Below are 19,602 nucleotides of genomic sequence, written 5' to 3'. Positions count from 1 at the left end.
TGGCTGGCTGACTCTATATGTCTGGCTGGCTGACTCTATATGTCTGGCTGGCTGGCTCTATATGTCTTCAGAAAGTATTCACACCCTTTGACTTTTTCCAGATGTTGCCATGTTACAGCCTGAATTTAATGTCAAAGTGGATTTTTTTAAATATATTTTTTATATACATTAATAACAAATGTAAAGCTGAAATGTCTTGAGTCAATATTCAACCCCTTTGTTGAATAAGCCTAAATAAGTTCAGGAGTAATAATGTGCTTATTAAAACCTCTTAAGGATCTCTACAGATTGGTGTTCCACCCACGGGACGGTTGAGCTAACGTAGGCTAATGCGATTAGCATGAGGTTGTAAGTAACAAGAACATTTCCCAGGACATAGACATATCTGATATTGGCCGAAAGCTTAAATTCTTGTTAATCTGTCCAATTTACAATAGCTATTACAGTGAAATAATACCATGCTATTGTTTGAGGAGAGTGCACAGTTATGATCTTGAAAAATTATTAATAAACCAATTAGGCACATTTGGGCAGTCTTGACACAACATTTTGAACAGAAATGCAATGGTTCATTGGATCAGTCTAAACCTTTGCACATACACTGCTGCCATCTAGTGAACAAAATCTCAACTGCGCCTGGGTTGGAATAATACATTATGGCCCTTCTCTTGCATTTCAACAATGTTTTTTTTCTTTGTATTATCTTTTATCAGATCTGATGTGTTATATTCTCCTACATGAATTTCACATTTCCACAAACTTCAAAGTGTTTCCCTTCAAATGGTATCAAGAATATGCATATCCTTGCTTCAAGTCCTGAGCTACAGGCAGTTCGATTTGGGTATGTCATCATAAAAGGGGTTGATCCTTATTAACAAATCACATAGTAAGTTGCATGAACTCATTCCGTGTTCAGTAATAGTGGCTAACATTATTTATTTATGACTAACCAATCTGTACACCACACATACAATTGTCTATAAGGTCCCTCAATCGAGTAATGAATTTCAAGCACAGATTCAAGCACAAAGATTTACAGGTCTCCTGAGTAGCGCAGCGGCCTAAGGCACTGCATTTCAGTGCTAGAGGCGTCACTACAGACCCTGGTTCGATTCCAGGCTGTATCGCAACTGGTCGTGATTGGGAGTCCCATAGGGCAGTGCACAATTGGCCGGGGGTAGGCCGTCATTTTAAGTAAGAATTTGTTCTTAACTGACTTGCCTAGTTAAATAAAAAATGTAAAGATCAGGCAGGTTTGTCAATGCCATGCAAAGAAGGGCATCGATTGGTAGATGGGTAAAAAACACATTACTAACCTAATTGACAGAGTGAAAATAAGGAAGCCTGTACAGAATTCAAATATTTAAAAAAAATGCATCCTGTTGGCAAGCAAAGCACTCAAGTAATACTGCAAGAAATGTGGCAAAGAAATTAACTTTTTTGTCCTGAATACAAAACATTATGTTTGGGTCAAATCCAACACAACACATCACTGAGTACCACTCTTCATATTTTCAAGCATGGTAGTGGCTGCCTCATGTTATGGGTATGCTTGTCATCGGCAAAGACTAGGGAGGTTTTTAGGATAAAAATAAACGGAATACAGCTAATAACAGGCAAAATCCTAGAGGAAAACCAGATTCAGTCTCCGTTCCACCAGACACTGGGAAACAAATTTCAGCAGGACACTAACCTTAAACACAAGGACAAATCTACAGTAGAGTTGCTTACCAAGATGACATTGAATGTTCCTGAGTAGCATAGTTACCATTTTGACTTAAATCGGTTTGAAAATCTATGGCAAGACTTGAAAATGGTTGTCTTTCTGAAGGCACTGTATGTGAGTGACTGACTGAGTGACTGACTGAGAGTGACTGACTGAGTGACTGACTGAGAGTGACTGAGTGAGTGTGTATGAAAGAACAAAAATAGCACAATAACACACACACAGATGTACACAGCTACATTTATTTTTATTTTACCTTTATTTAACGAGGCAAGTCAGTTAAATAACAAATTCTTATTTTCAGTGACCGGCCTAGGAACAGTGGGTTAACTGCATTGTTCATGAGCAGAACGGCAGATTTTTTACCTTGTCAGCTCGGGGATTTGATTTCGCAACCTTTCGGTTACTAGTCCAACGCTCTAACCACTAGGCTACCTGCCACCCCATACATAAACATATACTGTAAAACTCACCCATGCAGGTGCACACACATTGTTAAAGACACACACATACGGTGTGAAAGGCACATACACACAATCAGATTTGCATGAACACATGCTGTACAACCTGGGAGGAGACTACACACCTCCAAAGCCCTGGAGACAGGGTAGCAGGGGAGTGGGCCAAAATAAATTGTGCGATGCTGCGAAAAGACAGGAAGATTGAGAGAGGAGGGTGAGGGAAGGGAAGGTAGAAGGGGTAGAGTGAAGGAGGGAGGAGAGATCAAGGGCAAAGAGAGCTCCTCTCCTCCCTCTTCTCTCTCTTCTCCCTCTTCTCCCTCTTCTCCCTCTCCTCCCTCTTCTCGTGGGGTGGGGCTGGTTGCAATGGCCACTCGCGGAAGTGTAGAGTTTGAAAAACTTTCCTGCTGCGGCCGGGTGTTCAGTGGAAGAATGTAGCTTGGCTGTGGGTGCTATCATTGGGTATGATAGCATCAAATCAGCCTCAAGGATGAATAGCGCTGTAGTGATATTCTTAGATTCAATTGAAAAGGTGTATAAGATAGTTGAGAGGGGTGTTGTGTTGCGGGAGACACAGACGCCGGTATTTCCGCTTATGAATCCGGCGAACAAAGTTATACTTTCTAACGTGCCACCATTTGTTAGAGATGAAGTGTTGGAGCGAGAGTTATCTCGCCATGGTCAAATCGTATCTACAATAAAGAAGGTTATTTTTGGATGCAAATCTCCGTTGTTGAAACATGTCGTGTCTCATAGGAGACAAGTGCATATGATTTTAAAAAAGGACGGAGATGAACTGAATTTAGCGTTTAGTTTTAAGATTGATGGATTTGATTATGTCTTCTATGCATCTACTGAATCAATGAAATGCTTTGGCTGTGGAAGAGAGGGGCATTTGGTGCGTAGTTGTCCCGAGAATGAGCGCGCTGAGCCTGGTAGTAGCTCTAGTGCTGGTGAAACTAACGCACCACCGCGAAGGGATGAACATACTAAGGGTGCAGGGGAAGAGAGAAGGTGGGCAGATGTGGTTGGAAAAGTAGGAGAGGAAGGCATTGTGGATACGGGGGCAATTGTGGTAGATCAGAACAAAGAGGGAGGGGAAACAGTAGGTGAGATTGCGACTGCCGTCGCTGAGGTGGTGCTGGAAAATGAAATTGGAGGTCAAGAGGAGATTGAAATAACGGAAAAGGAAGCGGATGTTTTCAAAATATCGAGGAGTAAAAGTAAGAATTTAACCAGTTAGAGCTCTAGGGGCGCTATTTCATTTTTGGATAAAAAACGTTCCCGTTTTAAGCGCGATATTTTGTCACGAAAAGATGCTTGACTATGCATATTCTTGACAGTTTTGGAAAGAAAACACTCTGAAGTTTCAGAATCTGCAAAGATTTTGTCTGTAAGTGCCCCAGAACTCATTCTACAGGCGAAACCAAGATGATGCATCACCCAGGAATTAGCAGAATTTCTGAAGCTCTGTTTTCCATTCTCTCCTTATATGGCTGTGATTGCGCAACGAATGAGCCTACACTTTCTGTCGTTCGCCCAAGGTCTTAGCAGCATTGTGACGTATTTGTAGGCATATCATTGGAAGATTGACCATAAGAGACTACATTTTCCAAGTGTCCGCCTGGTGTCCTGCGTCGAATTCGGTGCGCAATTGCCAGCTGCTTCTACTTTACCATTTGATTCAGGGGAGAAAGCATGTGTCCAAGAACGATGTATCAATGAAGAGATATGTGAAAAACACCTTGATGATTGATTCTAAACAACGTTTGCCATGTTTTCAGCCGATATTATGGAGTTAATTTGGAAAAAAGTTTGCGTTTTGAGGACTGAATTTATGGATTTTTTTTGGTAGCCAAATGTGATGTATAAAACGGAGCTATTTCTAATACACAAGGAATCTTTTTGGAAAAACTGAGCATCTGCTATCTAACTGAGAGTATCCTCATTGAAAACATCAGAAGTTCTTCAAAGGTAAATGATTTTATTTGAAGGCTTTTATGTTTTTGTTAATGTTGCGTGCTGGATGCTAACGCTAATGCTAACGCTAAATGCTAACGCGAAATGCTAACTCTAGCTAGCTACTTTTACACAAATTATTGTTTTCCTATGGTTGAGAAGCATATTTTGAAAATCTGAGATGACAGTGTTGTTTACAAAAGGCTAAGCTTGAGAGATGGCATATTTATTTCATTTCATTTGCGATTTTCATAAATAGTTAACGTTGTGTTATGCTAATGAGCTTGCTGATAGATTTACACAATCCTGGATACAGGGGTTTTTTCATAGCTAAACGTGACGCAGAAAACGGAGCGATTTGTCCTAAACAAATAATCTTTCAGGAAAAACTGAACATTTGCTATCTGAGAGTCTCCTCATTGAAAACATCTGAAGTTCTTCAAAGGTAAATGATTTTTTTGAATGCTTTTCTGTTTTTTTGTGTAAATGTTGCCAGCTGAATGCTAATGCTAAATGCTACGTTAGCCATCAATACTGTTACACAAATGCTTGTTTTGCAATGGTTGAGAAGCATATTTTGAAAATCTGAGATGACAGTGTTGTTAACAAAAGGCTAAGCTTGAGAGCTAGCATATTTATTTCATTTCATTTGCGATTTTCATGAATAGTTAACGTTGCGTTATGGTAATGAGCTTGAGTCTGTATTCACGAACCCGGATCCGGGATGGGGAGATCAGAAAGGTTAAGGGGTGGTGAAGGGTCTAATTCTAAGAGAAAGGTAGAGATTGATAAATCAGTTGAAGATGAACAAGTTGTAGAGATGGTGGAGTTTTCTTCTGGGGAGGATATCGAGAGTGTGTCATCTGACGCGTCACAACAATATAGTGAGATAAATGGGGTGGAAGGGAGGTATGGGATCGAGAAGATACGTCAATTTCTGAAGTTGACAAAAGGGAAGAAATATATGCAGGATTACAATGTAACTGATTTTTTCCCTGAACGTGAATTGTTTATTGAATCAGCAAAGTTTCTGATGTCAAAAATTACAGGGGGAAGTTTGAAAAGCCCTGAAATTGCTAGACTCAAGAAAGTGGTCACGAGAGTGATAAGTGATGTAAATTCTAAAGAAAATGAAAGAGTTCAGTTGCAGTTTTAACTCTGTAAAGAGATGTGGTGGCTGTATCTTCCTCTGTATTTTTTTTTCTTCATCCATGAGCAGTTTTAAGATTTCTTCTTTAAACGTAAATGGGGCAAGAGATGGTAAAAAAAGAGCCATGGTGTATGAGTTAATTAGGGGAAAGGGAAGTGACATATATTTTCTACAAGAAACGCATAGTAATTTGGAAAATGAAGTTATGTGGCAACAGGAGTGGGGGGGGGGGGGGGGGGGGGCAGTGGTGTGTAGTCATAAAAACTCAAAAAGTGGGGGTGTGGTTATCTTGTTCTCAAAAGGGTTTTTGCCTTTGTCATATGAGGTTGAAGAGGTAGTTGAGGGGAGGTTATTAAAAGTTAGAGCAAGGTATGAAAACATCACTATGTGTCTGATAAATGTATATGCCCCAGTGGTGACAGTTGAGAGGGTATGTTTTTTAGAGACATTATCAAATACCATTGAGAAATGTAACAAAGAAGAGTATTTATTTATTGCTGGGGATTTTAACTGCACAGTTAGCGATTTAGATAGAAATCACCAAGAACCTCATATAGCCTCAAGGACTTTTTTAAAACGCCTCATTGTAACACATGAACTGTGTGATATTTGGCGGAGTCAACATGGAGGAACAAGGCAGTACACCTGGGCGCATGTGAGGGAGAACATCATCTCTATGGCCAGGTTAGATAGGTTTTATGTTTTTGAGCATCAATCTCAGGTCTGTAAATCAAGTGTGATAACCCCAGTGGGATTTTCTGATCATTGTTTAATAACAGAGGTGGTGTTCATTAATGATGTAAAACCCAAAAGTGCATACTGGCATTTTAATATAACTTTATTGAGTGATGCTCATTTCAGGAACTGTTTCAGTTTTTTCTGGGAGAGGTGGAGGTCTCAAAAGGCCAGTTTTGTATCCCTTCAACAGTGGTGGGATATAGGGAAAATCCAGATTCAACAATTTTGTAATCAATACACGAGGAATGTCACCAAGGATATCACCAGATCAATGAAAGCCCTAGATTTTGAAATAGTGGAACTCATGACGTTGGTTGAGACCACAGGAGATCGAGGCCATACTCAGGCCCTCAAGAGGAGAAAAGCTGCATTGGCAGACCTGCTGGGTATCAGAGCACAGGGGGCATTGGTGAGAAGTAAGTTTCAGGGAATATCTGAAATGGATGCCTCATCCAAATTTTTCTTTGGTTTAGAGAAAAAGAATGGACAAAGAAAAATTATTCATTGTCTCAAATCAGCTGTTGGACAAGAGCTCACTAGTCCTAGTGAAATTAGAAAGAGGGCAGTAGAGTTCTATGCTGAGCTCTACAAGTGTGAGTACAAAGAGGATAAAACAGTGACACAGCAGTTCTTTGATGGGCTCCCAAAGGTGGCTGCAGAAGCTCAGGTTGAGCTTGAGCAACCATTGTCTTTGCAGGATTTATACACTGCATTAAAAGGCATGGAAAATGGAAGGGCACCAGGCATTGATGGGCTTCCCGTTGACTTTTTTAAGTCTTTTTGGGCTATGTTGGGAGAGGATTGGTTAGAAGTAGTTAATGATAGTTTAACCGGAGGGTTACTACCAATAAGCTGCAGAAGGGCTGTCCTCACCCTACTGCCCAAAAAGGGTGACCAGAGGGAGGTGAAGAACTGGAGGCCGGTGGCTTTATTGTGCACTGATTATAAGATATTGTCAAAGGCTTTGTCCAACAGGCTGAGGGAGGTGATGGGGCAAATCATACATACGGATCAGTCCTACTGTGTTCCTGGCAGGCAGATAGGGGATAACATTTCTCTGATTCGTGATTTTTTGGACGTCTCTAGGGCTATTGGGTTGGATGCTGGTCTAATTTCAATTGATCAGGAAAAGGCATTTGACCGAGTTGAACATCAATATTTATGGCACACGTTTGAGGCGTTTGGGTTCAGCTCTGGTTTTATTGCCATGATAAAGGTGATATATGGTGACATTGAAAGTGTATTGAAAGTTAACGGTGGTTTGAGTGCTCCTTTTAAAGTGTGTAGAGATATTAGGCAGGGATGTTCTTTGTCAGGAATGTTATATGCCATTGCTATAGAGCCACTACTAAATAGCATTAGAAGTCGCATTGCAGGGGTGTACTTTTCAGAGGATATTCCTCCTATTCGTCTCTCAGCCTATGCTGATGATGTAGTTGTGTTAGTGAAAAATCAAGCGGAGGTGGATAGCTTGAGTCTAATGGTTGATCGTTTTAGGGGAATATCCTCTGCAAAGGTAAATTGGGAAAAGAGTTGTGTATACAGATTGGAGAATGGTCTGGAGGGATCATGGCTTTGTCAGGGGGGCTAGAATGGTGTAAGGGAGGTTTTAAGTATCTTGGAGTGTACCTAGGAAATGAGGGGACTATGGAAAAAAATTGGAGTGGGGTGGTTGAAATGGTGGAAGGGAGGATGAGGAGATGGCGTTGGTTACTATCTCGTATGTCATATAGGGGGTGCACTATTATAGTTAACAATGTGATTGCCTCTGCACTGCGGCATCGGTTGTCAGTTTTAGAATCACCATCTGGCCTTCTGGCTAAGATACAGGCAATTATTGTGGATTTCTTTTGGGATAAATATCACTGGGTTCCACAAAGTGTTTTGTATTTGTCAAAAGAGGAGGGGGGACAAGGTCTTGTACATCTTGCTAGTAGGGTTGCTGCTTTCCGGTTTCAGTTTATTCAAAGGTTGCTTTATGGACCGGAAAATGTGGTGTGGAGAGGGGTGGCAGGTCTTGTATTACAGCGGGTTGGAGGATTAGGTTTAAAGAAGGCTTTATTTCTGGTTGATAGTAGCCAGATTTCTAGGGAGGGAGTACCTCCGTTTTACAGAGGCCTTCTCAGAGTGTGGAGCATTGTGAAGGTGTCCAGACGAACTTCAGCGGAGTCAGTGCATTGGCTGTTGGAGGAACCTCTGGTGTATGGGGCAAGACTGGATTGTACAACTGCAGCTGTTCCACATTTCTCCAAGATTCTGGTGAAGGGGAAAATCATAACCTTAAAACAGTTAATGGCCATGGCTGGGCCCGCCTTAATGGATGGAAGACGGGTGGCAGAACATTTGGGGATGAGGTCGGAAAGGATTGTCAGACAAATGCTGGGGAGCTGCAGGAAGGCTCTGTCAGCGGAAGAATGGGGTATGCTTAGTAGCCACAAGAAGAAGGTACAAGATGAAGACGTCTCATTTCCAAGACTAGGGATTACACCAAATATCACAGAGTCAGAAAGAAAGGTGTTATTGCTGGATTTGAGAGGGTTGGAGGAGGTGGGTTTGGATGAGGTGAATGGGAAGGACTTGTATAGGGGGTGTGTCAAGGTGTTGAATAAAGATAAATTGAAAAATAGAAAAGACACTCCATGGAGGGTAAAATTGGGCATTGATGACAAGGTAAAGCCAGCATGGAGAGCACTGTACAAGCCACCGTTACAAAAGGGTACTGGTGATATGCAATGGAGGGTTTTACATGGCATCATTGCAGTTAATGCTTTTGTATCTGTTATTAACTCAGATGTTAGAGATGGATGTCCTTTTTGTAATATAAGAGAAACCATTTTTCACTGTTTTATGGAGTGTGAGAGGATAAAACCTCTATTGGAAATGCTGGAATCTTTGTTTAAAGCTGTAGGGGAGTTTTTCAATAACACTGTTTTTATTTTGGGGTTTCAATATAGTAAACAACAGAAAAGAAAATGTCAAATGTAAAATTTTATTTTGGGACAAGCTAAGATTTCAATTTTTCTGAGTAGGAAACATAAGATAGAAACGGGATATGGGCAGGATGTAAGATGTGTTTTTAAAGGTTTAGTGAAAGCAAGAATAAAAGTAGATTTTGAGTTCTTTTCAGCTGTAAAATATCTCCTATTATTTGAGGAGAAGTGGGCCTACGAAGGAGCGCTTTGTTTTGTAGAGGAGGGGAAATTATTTTTTGCTGATGAAATAAGTTGAATGTATATGTTATGTATTTATTTTTGTTTAGGAATTACATTTGTTGTTTTATTTCTGAAAAGGCAGTGTGTCATTATTTATGTTAACACTTGAGTAAAAAATAAAGGTTTTATAAAAACTCAAACTCTCTCTCTGACTCTGGTCCTCCCCCTCTCTCTTTCTCTCTCTCTGTCTCTCTGACCTTGGTCCTCTCTATCTCTCCCCCTCTCTCTCTGACTCTGGTCCTCCCCCCCCCCCCCTCTCTCTCTCTCTCTCTCTCTCTCTCGCTCTCTGTCTCTCTGACTTCGGTCCTCTCTATCTCTCCCCCTCTCTCTCTGACTCTGGTCCCCCGCCCCCCCCCCCCCCCCCCCCTCTCTCTCTCTCTCTGTTTCTCTGACTTCGGTCCTCTCTATCTCTCCCCCTCTCTCTCTGACTCTGGTTCCCTCTCTCTCTCTCTCTCTGTCTCTCTGACTCCGGTCCTCTCATCATCAGCCTTGATACCTAGCTCATCCCTCTGCTCGCTCAACCCTTCACTCACAAGATGTTCCCCTTAGAACAGCAGAGACTGGCAAACACACATGTACAGGTGTAGGATCTTAATTTGACATGTATTGTCACAGCAATAATAATCCTGCAGGTTTTGAACTTTTAGTCTATAGTATTGCTTGATAGCTGGTTAGACTATAAGCTGGTCAAAATGAGGATACATGAAAGTGGCAGCAAGTAGTCTAATGATTAAGAGCTTTTGGCCAAGAACCAAAAGATTTCTGGTTCAAATCGTTGAACTGACTAGGTGAAAAATCTATGTACCCTTGAGCAAGGCACATAACCCTAGTTGCTCCTTTAAGTTGCTCTGGATAAGAGTGTCTGCACAACAACACACACACACACATACATACAGACACACACACACCTGCACAACAACACACACACATACAGAGACACACACATTAGATAAACCACACACGTTTATACACACACGTTGTAAACCACATAACCACACATGCACACAACGACACACGTGCTGTTAACCACACCATTCTGTAAACCCCAGAAACATATCATATTTGTTACACAGACACACACACACAAGCACACACACACACACTGTCCCTGACACAAACACACACACACACACAGTGACACACGCACACAGAGAGAGAGAGAGACATGATGATGGGCCCAAATTGACCCGAATGTACTCCCCTCAACCTCACGCTGCAATCATAACAGACTGTATTTCTCGGTTCACTCAGGTGTCTGTTTTCGTGTATTTGATATTTTCCCATTGGAAATGAAGGCCTATTACCACCAGTGTTGAGGGAATGTTGTATCATTATTCAGCCAGCGTTGTCATCTGAACAGACAGATGCTTTGCTGCTTTTATCCCCTGGACGAGCTTATGAGGAGCAGCTATGCATTGGAGGTTGAAAAGACAGAGGGAGAGGGGGCGTGGAGGGAGAGGGGGCGTGGAGGGAGAGGGGGCGTGGAGGGAGAGGGGGCGGGGAGGGAGAGGGGGCGTGGAGGGAGAGCGGAAGTGGAGGGAGAGCGGAAGTGGAGGGAGAGGGGGATGGGGAGGGCGGGGGAGGAGGGAAGAGGGAGGGACAAAAGAGGGAAGAAAGTGTGTGTGTGTGTGTGTGTGTGTGTCAGGAAAGCCTCTCGAGAGTACTTGAGTGTGAAAACTGTAAAGGCTTTTCAAACCAGTTCTCATGTATAGAGAGCCATCATTAAGAGGTCACCTCCCAAATCCCCTGTGAAAATGATCACCCACACGCTCACACAGACTACTGTAGGTGAACACTGGCTTACTGGAATAGTCAAATAGATTCTGATTGTGATGTATCCTTCCTTCAGGCATTGCGGTAGGCTGTTATTCACTGATCTATCGTGATTGGTGGAAAGCATTTTTCAACCTCCATCGATTCTCTGTTTGTTGATTATTTCAAGGAAGTGGGAATATATCTTCAGTGTGTTCAGTCTAAATTCACTTTCTCCTTTTTCATTCACTCGCTTCCTTCCCTAGCTCAGTCCCACTTCAAAACGGTGACTAACATGTGAGCGGAATTGAGTGACAGTCATTTGATAGGGTGATAGCGAAGAGGAGAGGAGAAAGCCTGGTGATGTGGAGAATCAGAGCTGGTGAGAAGCCTCTGAATGTTGACTCACTCAGGACTGGATGGGGATTCCATGGAATGAAACTGAGCAAGTGGGGTGAACAGAAAATTAGAAATGGAATTGGGCCCCTCTGTCAGTTAATATTATGGTCGTGTTCATTTGGACACTCAATGGAAAACATTTTAAAACATTTTGCTTTGGAAAATTGAAAATGGGAATTTCTTATTGGACAAGTCAAGGTAGTCCCTCCTTGTTTTAGTCCATTTTCTTCCATTTCGTTCCCGAATGAGCACGACCCAGCTGCTAAAAGACCTCTCCTAGTCACTATCTCTCACCTCTCTCCCAGGGCTCAACGAGTGCTCACTCAACAACGGCGGCTGTTCTCATATCTGCCAGGATCGACCAATAGGCTACGAGTGCCAGTGTCCCACCGGGTACAAGCTACTGGACAAGAGGACGTGTGGAGGTGAATATTGAGAACACACACAGGCTAGACACACACACAGTACAGTGTAGACACACACTCGCACAGAAGTAGTACACTATACTCTCTCTCTCTCACACATACATACATACATACATACATACATACATACATAGTATATACATACATACACACATACATAGTACGTACACATACATACATACATACATACATACATACATACAGTATACACAGATAGTAAATAGTACAGTATACACACACACACAAAGTAAGTAGTACAGTATACACACACATAGTAAATAGTACAGTATACACACATAGTAAATAGTACAGTTTACACACACACAAAGTAAGTAGTACAGTATACACACACACATAGTAAATAGTACAGTATACACACACACACAAAGTAAGTAGTACACTACACACACACACACACAAAGTAAGTAGTACAGTATACACACACACACAAAGTAAGTAGTACAGTACACACACACACACAAAGTAAGTAGTACAGTATACACACACACACAAAGTAAGTAGTACAGTATACACACACACACAAAGTAAGTAGTACAGTATACACACACACATAGTAAATAGTACAGTATACACACACACATACAGTAAGTAGTACAGTATACACGTACAGTATACACACACACACAAAGTAAGTAGTACACTACACACACACACACACAAAGTAAGTAGTACAGTATACACACACACACAAAGTAGTACAGTACACACACACACAAAGTAAGTAGTACAGTATACACACACACAAAGTAAGTAGTACAGTATACACACACACACAAAGTAAGTAGTACAGTATACACACACACACATAGTAAATAGTACAGTATACACACACACATACAGTAAGTAGTACAGTATACACGTACAGTATACACACACACACACACAAAGTAGTACAGTATACATGTACAGTATACACACACACACAAAGTAGTACAGTATACACACACACACACACAAAGTAAGTAGTACAGTATACACACACACACACAAAGTAAGTAGTACAGTATACACACACACACACAAAGTAAGTAGTACAGTATACACACACACACACAAAGTAAGTAGTACAGTATACACACACACACACAAAGTAAGTAGTACAGTATACACACACACACAAAGTAGCACAGTATACACACACACACACAAAGTAAGTAGCACAGTATACACACACACACACACAAAGTAAGTAGTACAGTATACACACACACACATGCAGTAAGTAGTACAGTATACACACACACACACATACAGTAAGTAGTACAGTATACACACACACATACAGTAAGTAGTACAGTATACACACACACACAAAGTAAGTAGTACAGTATACACACACACACATAGTAAATCGTACAGTATACACACACACATACAGTAAGTAGTACAGTATACACGTACAGTATACACACACACACACAAAGTACGTAGTACAGTATACATGTACAGTATACACACACACACAAAGTAAGTAGTACAGTATACACACACACACACACACAAAGTAAGTAGTACAGTATACACACACACACACACACACACACACACACAAAGTAAGTAGTACAGTATACACACACACACACACAAAGTAAGTAGCACAGTATACACACACACACACAAAGTAAGTAGCACAGTATACACACACACACACAAAGTAAGTAGTACAGTATACACACACACATACAGTAAGTAGTACAGTATACACACACACATACAGTAAGTAGTACAGTATACACACACACACAAAGTAAGTAGTACAGTATACACACACACACATACAGTAAGTAGTACAGTATACACACACACATACAGTAAGTAGTACAGTATACACACACACACACACAAAGTAAGTAGTACAGTATACACACACACACACACACAAAGTAAGTAGTACAGTATACACGTACAGTATACACTCACACACACACAAAGTAGTACAGTATACATGTACAGTATACACACACACACAAAGTAGTACAGTATACACACACACACAAAGTAAGTAGTACAGTATACACACACACACACAAAGTAAGTAGTACAGTATACACACACACACAAAGTAAGTAGCACAGTATACACACACACACACACAAAGTAAGTAGCACAGTATACACACACACACACAAAGTAAGTAGTACAGTATACACACACACACATACAGTAAGTAGTACAGTATACACACACACATACAGTAAGTAGTACAGTATACACACACATACAGTAAGTAGTACAGTATACACACACACACACACAAAGTAAGTAGTACAGTATACACACACACACATAGTAAATCGTACAGTATACACACACACATACAGTAAGTAGTACAGTATACACGTACAGTATACACACACACACAAAGTACGTAGTACAGTATACATGTACAGTATACACACACACACAAAGTAAGTAGTACAGTATACACACACACACACACACAAAGTAAGTAGTACAGTATACACACACACACACACACACAAAGTAAGTAGTACAGTATACACACACACACACACAAAGTAAGTAGCACAGTATACACACACACACACAAAGTAAGTAGCACAGTATACACACACACACAAAGTAAGTAGTACAGTATACACACACACATACAGTAAGTAGTACAGTATACACACACACATACAGTAAGTAGTACAGTATACACACACACACAAAGTAAGTAGTACAGTATACACACACACACATACAGTAAGTAGTACAGTATACACACACACATACAGTAAGTAGAACAGTATACACACACACACACACAAAGTAAGTAGTACAGTATACACACACACACACACACACAAAGTAAGTAGTACAGTATACACGTACAGTATACACACACACACACACAAAGTAAGTAGTACAGTATACACACACACACACACAAAGTAAGTAGTACAGTATACACACACACACACACAAAGTAAGTAGTACAGTATACACACACACACAAAGTAAGTAGTACAGTATACACACACACACAAAGTAAGTAGTACAGTATGCACACACACACATACAGTAAGTAGTATAGTATACACGTACAGTATACACACACACACACACACAAAGTAAGTAGTACAGTATACACACACACACATACAGTAAGTAGTACAGTATACACACACACACACACACAAAGTAAGTAGTACAGTATACACACACACACACACAAAGTAAGTAGTACAGTATACACACACACACAAAGTAAGTAGTACAGTATACACACACACACACAAAGTAAGTAGCACAGTATATACACACACACACACACACAAAGTAAGTAGTACAGTATACACACACACACACACATACAGTAAGTAGTACAGTATACACACAAAGTAAGTAGCACAGTATACACACACACACACACACACACACACAAAGTAAGTAGTACAGTATACACACACACACACATACAGTAAGTAGTACAGTATACACACACACACAAAGTAAGTAGTACAGTATACACACACACACACACACAGTAAGTAGTACAGTATACACACACACATACAGTAAGTAGTACAGTATACACACACACACACAGTAAGTAGTACAGTATACACACACACACACACACAGTAAGTAGTACAGTATACACACACACACACACAGTAAGTAGTACAGTATACACACACACACACAAAGTAAGTAGTACAGTATACACACACACAAAGTAAGTAGTACAGTATACACACACACACACAAAGTAAGTAGTACAGTATACACACACACACACACAGTAAGTAGTACATTATACACACACACATACAGTAAGTAGTACAGTATACACACACACACACACACAGTAAGTAGTACAGTATACACACACACACACAGTAAGTAGTACAGTATACACACACACACACAAAGTAAGTAGTACAGTATACACACACACACACAAAGTAAGTAGTACAGTATACACACACACACACACAGTAAGTAGTACAGTATACACACACACACACAGTAAGTAGTACAGTATACACACACACACACAAAGTAAGTAGTACAGTATACACACACACACACACAGTGAGTAGTACAGTATACACACACATACAGTAAGTAGTACAGTATACACACTGACCGTCCTTGAGGTTATGTCTCTTTTATGATTACAGTACAGACTGCTATCTGAGGAGAAACGGGAAGACTGGAACTCACAGAACCTTTCATATGTTTTTCTCTCTGAAATACAGCTTATTGAATTGCAGCTTTTAAGCCACATATTTTATTTTACCAAGAGAAACCAGCTTGGTCCAAGGTGACAAATCTCTTTATCCCCACATTTAATGCACAACTACACACTCTCTCTCTCTCTCTCTCTCTCTCTCTCACACACACACAGACACACACAGACACACACACACACAGACGGATGTACATTTACATATGGTTCATTACATTTAGAACATCTGCTAAATACCCCCCCCCCCCACTGAGCTATTAGTCTGGTGTGATTGATAACCCCCCCCACTGAGCTATTAGTCCAGTGTGATTGATAACCCCCCCCCCACTGAGCTATTAGTCCAGTGTGATTGATAACCGCCCCCCCCCCCACTGAGCTATTAGTCCAGTGTGATTGATAACCCCCCCCCCCCCCCCCACTGAGCTATTAGTCCAGTGTGATTGATAACCCCCCCCCCCCCCCCCACTGAGCTATTAGTCCAGTGTGATTGATAACCCCCCCCCACTGAGCTATTAGTCCAGCGTGATTGATACCCCCCCCCACTGAGCTATTAGTCCAGTGTGATTGATAACCCCCCCCCCACTGAGCTATTAGTCCAGTGTGATTGATAACCCCCCCCCCCCCACTGAGCTATTAGTCCAGTGTGATTGATAACCCCCCCCCCCCCCACTGAGCTATTAGTCCAGTGTGATTGATAACCCCCCCCCCCCACTGAGCTATTAGTCCAGTGTGATTGATAACCCCCCCCCCACTGAGCTATTAGTCCAGTGTGATTGATAACCCCCCCCCACTGAGCTATTAGTCCAGTGTGATTGATACCCCCCCCCCCCACTGAGCTATTAGTCCAGTGTGATTGATAACCCCCCCCCCCACTGAGCTATTAGTCCAGTGTGATTGATAACCCCCCCCCCCCCCCCCCCACTGAGCTATTAGTCCAGTGTGATTGATAACCCCCCCCCACTGAGCTATTAGTCCAGTGTGATTGATAACCCCCCCCCCCACTGAGCTATTAGTCCAGTGTGATTGATAACCCCCCCCCCCCACTGAGCTATTAGTCCAGTGTGATTGATACCCCCCCCCCCCACTGAGCTATTAGTCCAGTGTGATTGAACCCCCCCCCCCACTGAGCTATTACTCCAGTGTGATTGATAACCCCCCCCCATTGAGCTATTAGTCCAGTGTGATTGATAACCCCCCCCCCCACTGAGCTATTAGTCCAGTGTGATTGATAACCCCCCCCCACTGAGCTATTAGTCCAGTGTGATTGATAACCCCCCCCCCCCCCCCCGCTGAGCTATTAGTCCAGTGTGATTGATAACCCCCCCCCCCCCACTGAGCTATTAGTCCAGTGTGATTTATAACCCCCCATTGAGCTATTAGTCCAGTGTGATTGATAACCCCCCCCCCCCCCCTCCTCCATTCCTCCTCAGTCATTGATGAGTGTGATTGATAACCCCCCCTCCTCCATTCCTCCTCAGACATTGATGAGTGTGATTGATACCCCCCTCCTCCATTCCTCCTCAGACATTGATGAGTGTGATTGATACCCCCCTCCTCCATTCTTCCTCAGACATTGATGAGTGTGATTGATACCCCCCTCCTCCATTCTTCCTCAGACATTGATGAGTGTGATTGATACCCCCCTCCTCCATTCTTCCTCAGACATTGATGAGTGTGATTGATAACCCCCCCCCCCCTCCTCCATTCCTCCTCAGACATTGATGAGTGTGATTGATAACCCCCCCTCCTCCATTCCTCCTCAGACATTGATGAGTGTGATTGATAACCCCCCTCCTCCATTCCTCCTCAGACATTGATGAGTGTGATTGATAACCCCCCCTCCTCCATTCCTCCTCAGACATTGATGAGTGTGATTGATAACCCCCCCCCTCCTCCATTCCTCCTCAGACATTGATGAGTGTGATTGATAACCCCCCCCCTCCTCCATTCCTCCTCAGACATTGATGAGTGTGATTGATAACCCCCCCTCCTCCATTCCTCCTCAGACATTGATGAGTGTGAGAACCCCAACGCCTGCAGCCAGATCTGCATCAACTACAAGGGAGACTTCAAGTGTGAATGTTACCAAGGCTATGAGATGGACCCCGTCACCAAGACCTGTAAAGCAGAAGGTGAGGGAGGGAAGGAGGGAGGGGTTGGTTGGTTGGTTGGTTGGTTGGTTGGAGGGAGGGAGGGAGGGAGGGGTTGGCTGGTTGGTTGGTTGGAGGGAGGGATGGGTTGGTTGGTTGTTTGGGTGGTTGGTTGGTTGGAGGGAGGGAGGGAGGGAGGGGTTGGGTGGTTGGTTGGTTGGAGGGAGGGAGGGGTTGGTTGGTTGGAGGGAGGGAGGGAGGGGTTGGTTGGTTGGAGGGAGGGATGGGTTGGTTGGTTGTTTGGGTGGTTGGTTGGTTGGAGGGAGGGAGGGGTTGGTTGGTTGGTTGGTTGGAGGGAGTAGGTGGGTGGTTGGAGTGAGTGAGGGAACACTTCCGTGTTCCTCCTCCAAGACTGTGGTTATGTGTCACGATCGTTGGAATAAATGGACCAGCGTGCCTAGAGTTTCACATGTTTAATAATTGAAACCAAAACAATACAGAACAAACGAAACGTGAAGTCAATGCAGTGCTCACAGGCAACGACACAAAAACAAGAGCCCACAACAAACAGGTGGGAAAAAGCTGCCTAAGTATGATCCCCAATCAGAGACAACGATAGACAGCTGCCTCTGATTGGGAACCATACCAGTCCAACCTAGAAATAAAGAAACTAGAAATGCCCACCCTAGTCACATCCCGACCTAACCAAAATAGAGAAGAAAGGATCTCTAAGGTCAGGGCATCTAACACACCTAACAGGTGTTAGTATGACTACTGATTCCCTCCTCAACACACACAGACACACACACACAGACAGACACACACACACACACCAGTGGAGGCTAGTGGGAGGAGCTATAGGAGGACAGGTTCATTGCAATGGCTGGAATGGATTAATGGAACGGTATCAAACACATCAAACATATGGAAACCACATTTATTCTATTCCAGCCAATACAATGAGCCCATCCTCAAATAGCTCCTCCCACCAGCCTCCACTGGCACACAGACACAGACTCACAAAGACAGACACACACACAACGAACACACACAATCACCACTGTTTCTTTAGTCAATGAGCCACTAAAGTGTGACTTTCACTCTCCTGCCAATTAGGACAATTCTGTTTAAGAGTCTAAACAACGACGTATTTTTCGGAGAAGATGAGAAATGTCCCTCTTGGCAGTGTTTACTTTTTTTAAAATTCGGGAAAGATTTGAAGAGGGACTCACGTCTTTTCAAAATTAATTAGTTGTAATGAGCTAAGCTGCTGTGACACACCTTTTGAGCCTGGAGGGCATGAAGCATAATTAGAATGACACGTTCACAGTCTGAATCAGTTTGTCGCTAAAGCTAGTTAGAAAAGTGGTCTGATGGAAAATAATGTACCGTTGTCTTTATTTTTTTTCTCATCAATCTACACACAATACCCCATAATGACAAAAGCAAAAATAGGTTTTTAGAAATGTTT

At 42.3% G+C, this 19,602-nt stretch overlaps 1 protein-coding gene across 1 annotated transcript in view; it reads left to right on the top strand.

Annotated features, from left to right (window-relative positions):
- LOC110508229 (low-density lipoprotein receptor-related protein 8-like) overlaps positions 1 to 19,602 on the top strand; it is a 170,836-nt gene that overhangs the window by 110,095 nt on the left and 41,139 nt on the right. The window contains exons 8-9 of the mRNA XM_036966528.1: positions 11,700 to 11,819; positions 18,048 to 18,173. Coding sequence (XP_036822423.1) covers positions 11,700 to 11,819; positions 18,048 to 18,173 — 246 coding nt within the window. The remainder of the gene's footprint in view (positions 1 to 11,699; positions 11,820 to 18,047; positions 18,174 to 19,602) is intronic.

This window comes from Oncorhynchus mykiss, chromosome 28 (assembly GCF_013265735.2).
Source record: "Oncorhynchus mykiss isolate Arlee chromosome 28, USDA_OmykA_1.1, whole genome shotgun sequence".
NCBI classification, from domain to species: domain Eukaryota; kingdom Metazoa; phylum Chordata; class Actinopteri; order Salmoniformes; family Salmonidae; genus Oncorhynchus; species Oncorhynchus mykiss.
This window is presented reverse-complemented; position numbering and strand designations above follow the sequence as displayed.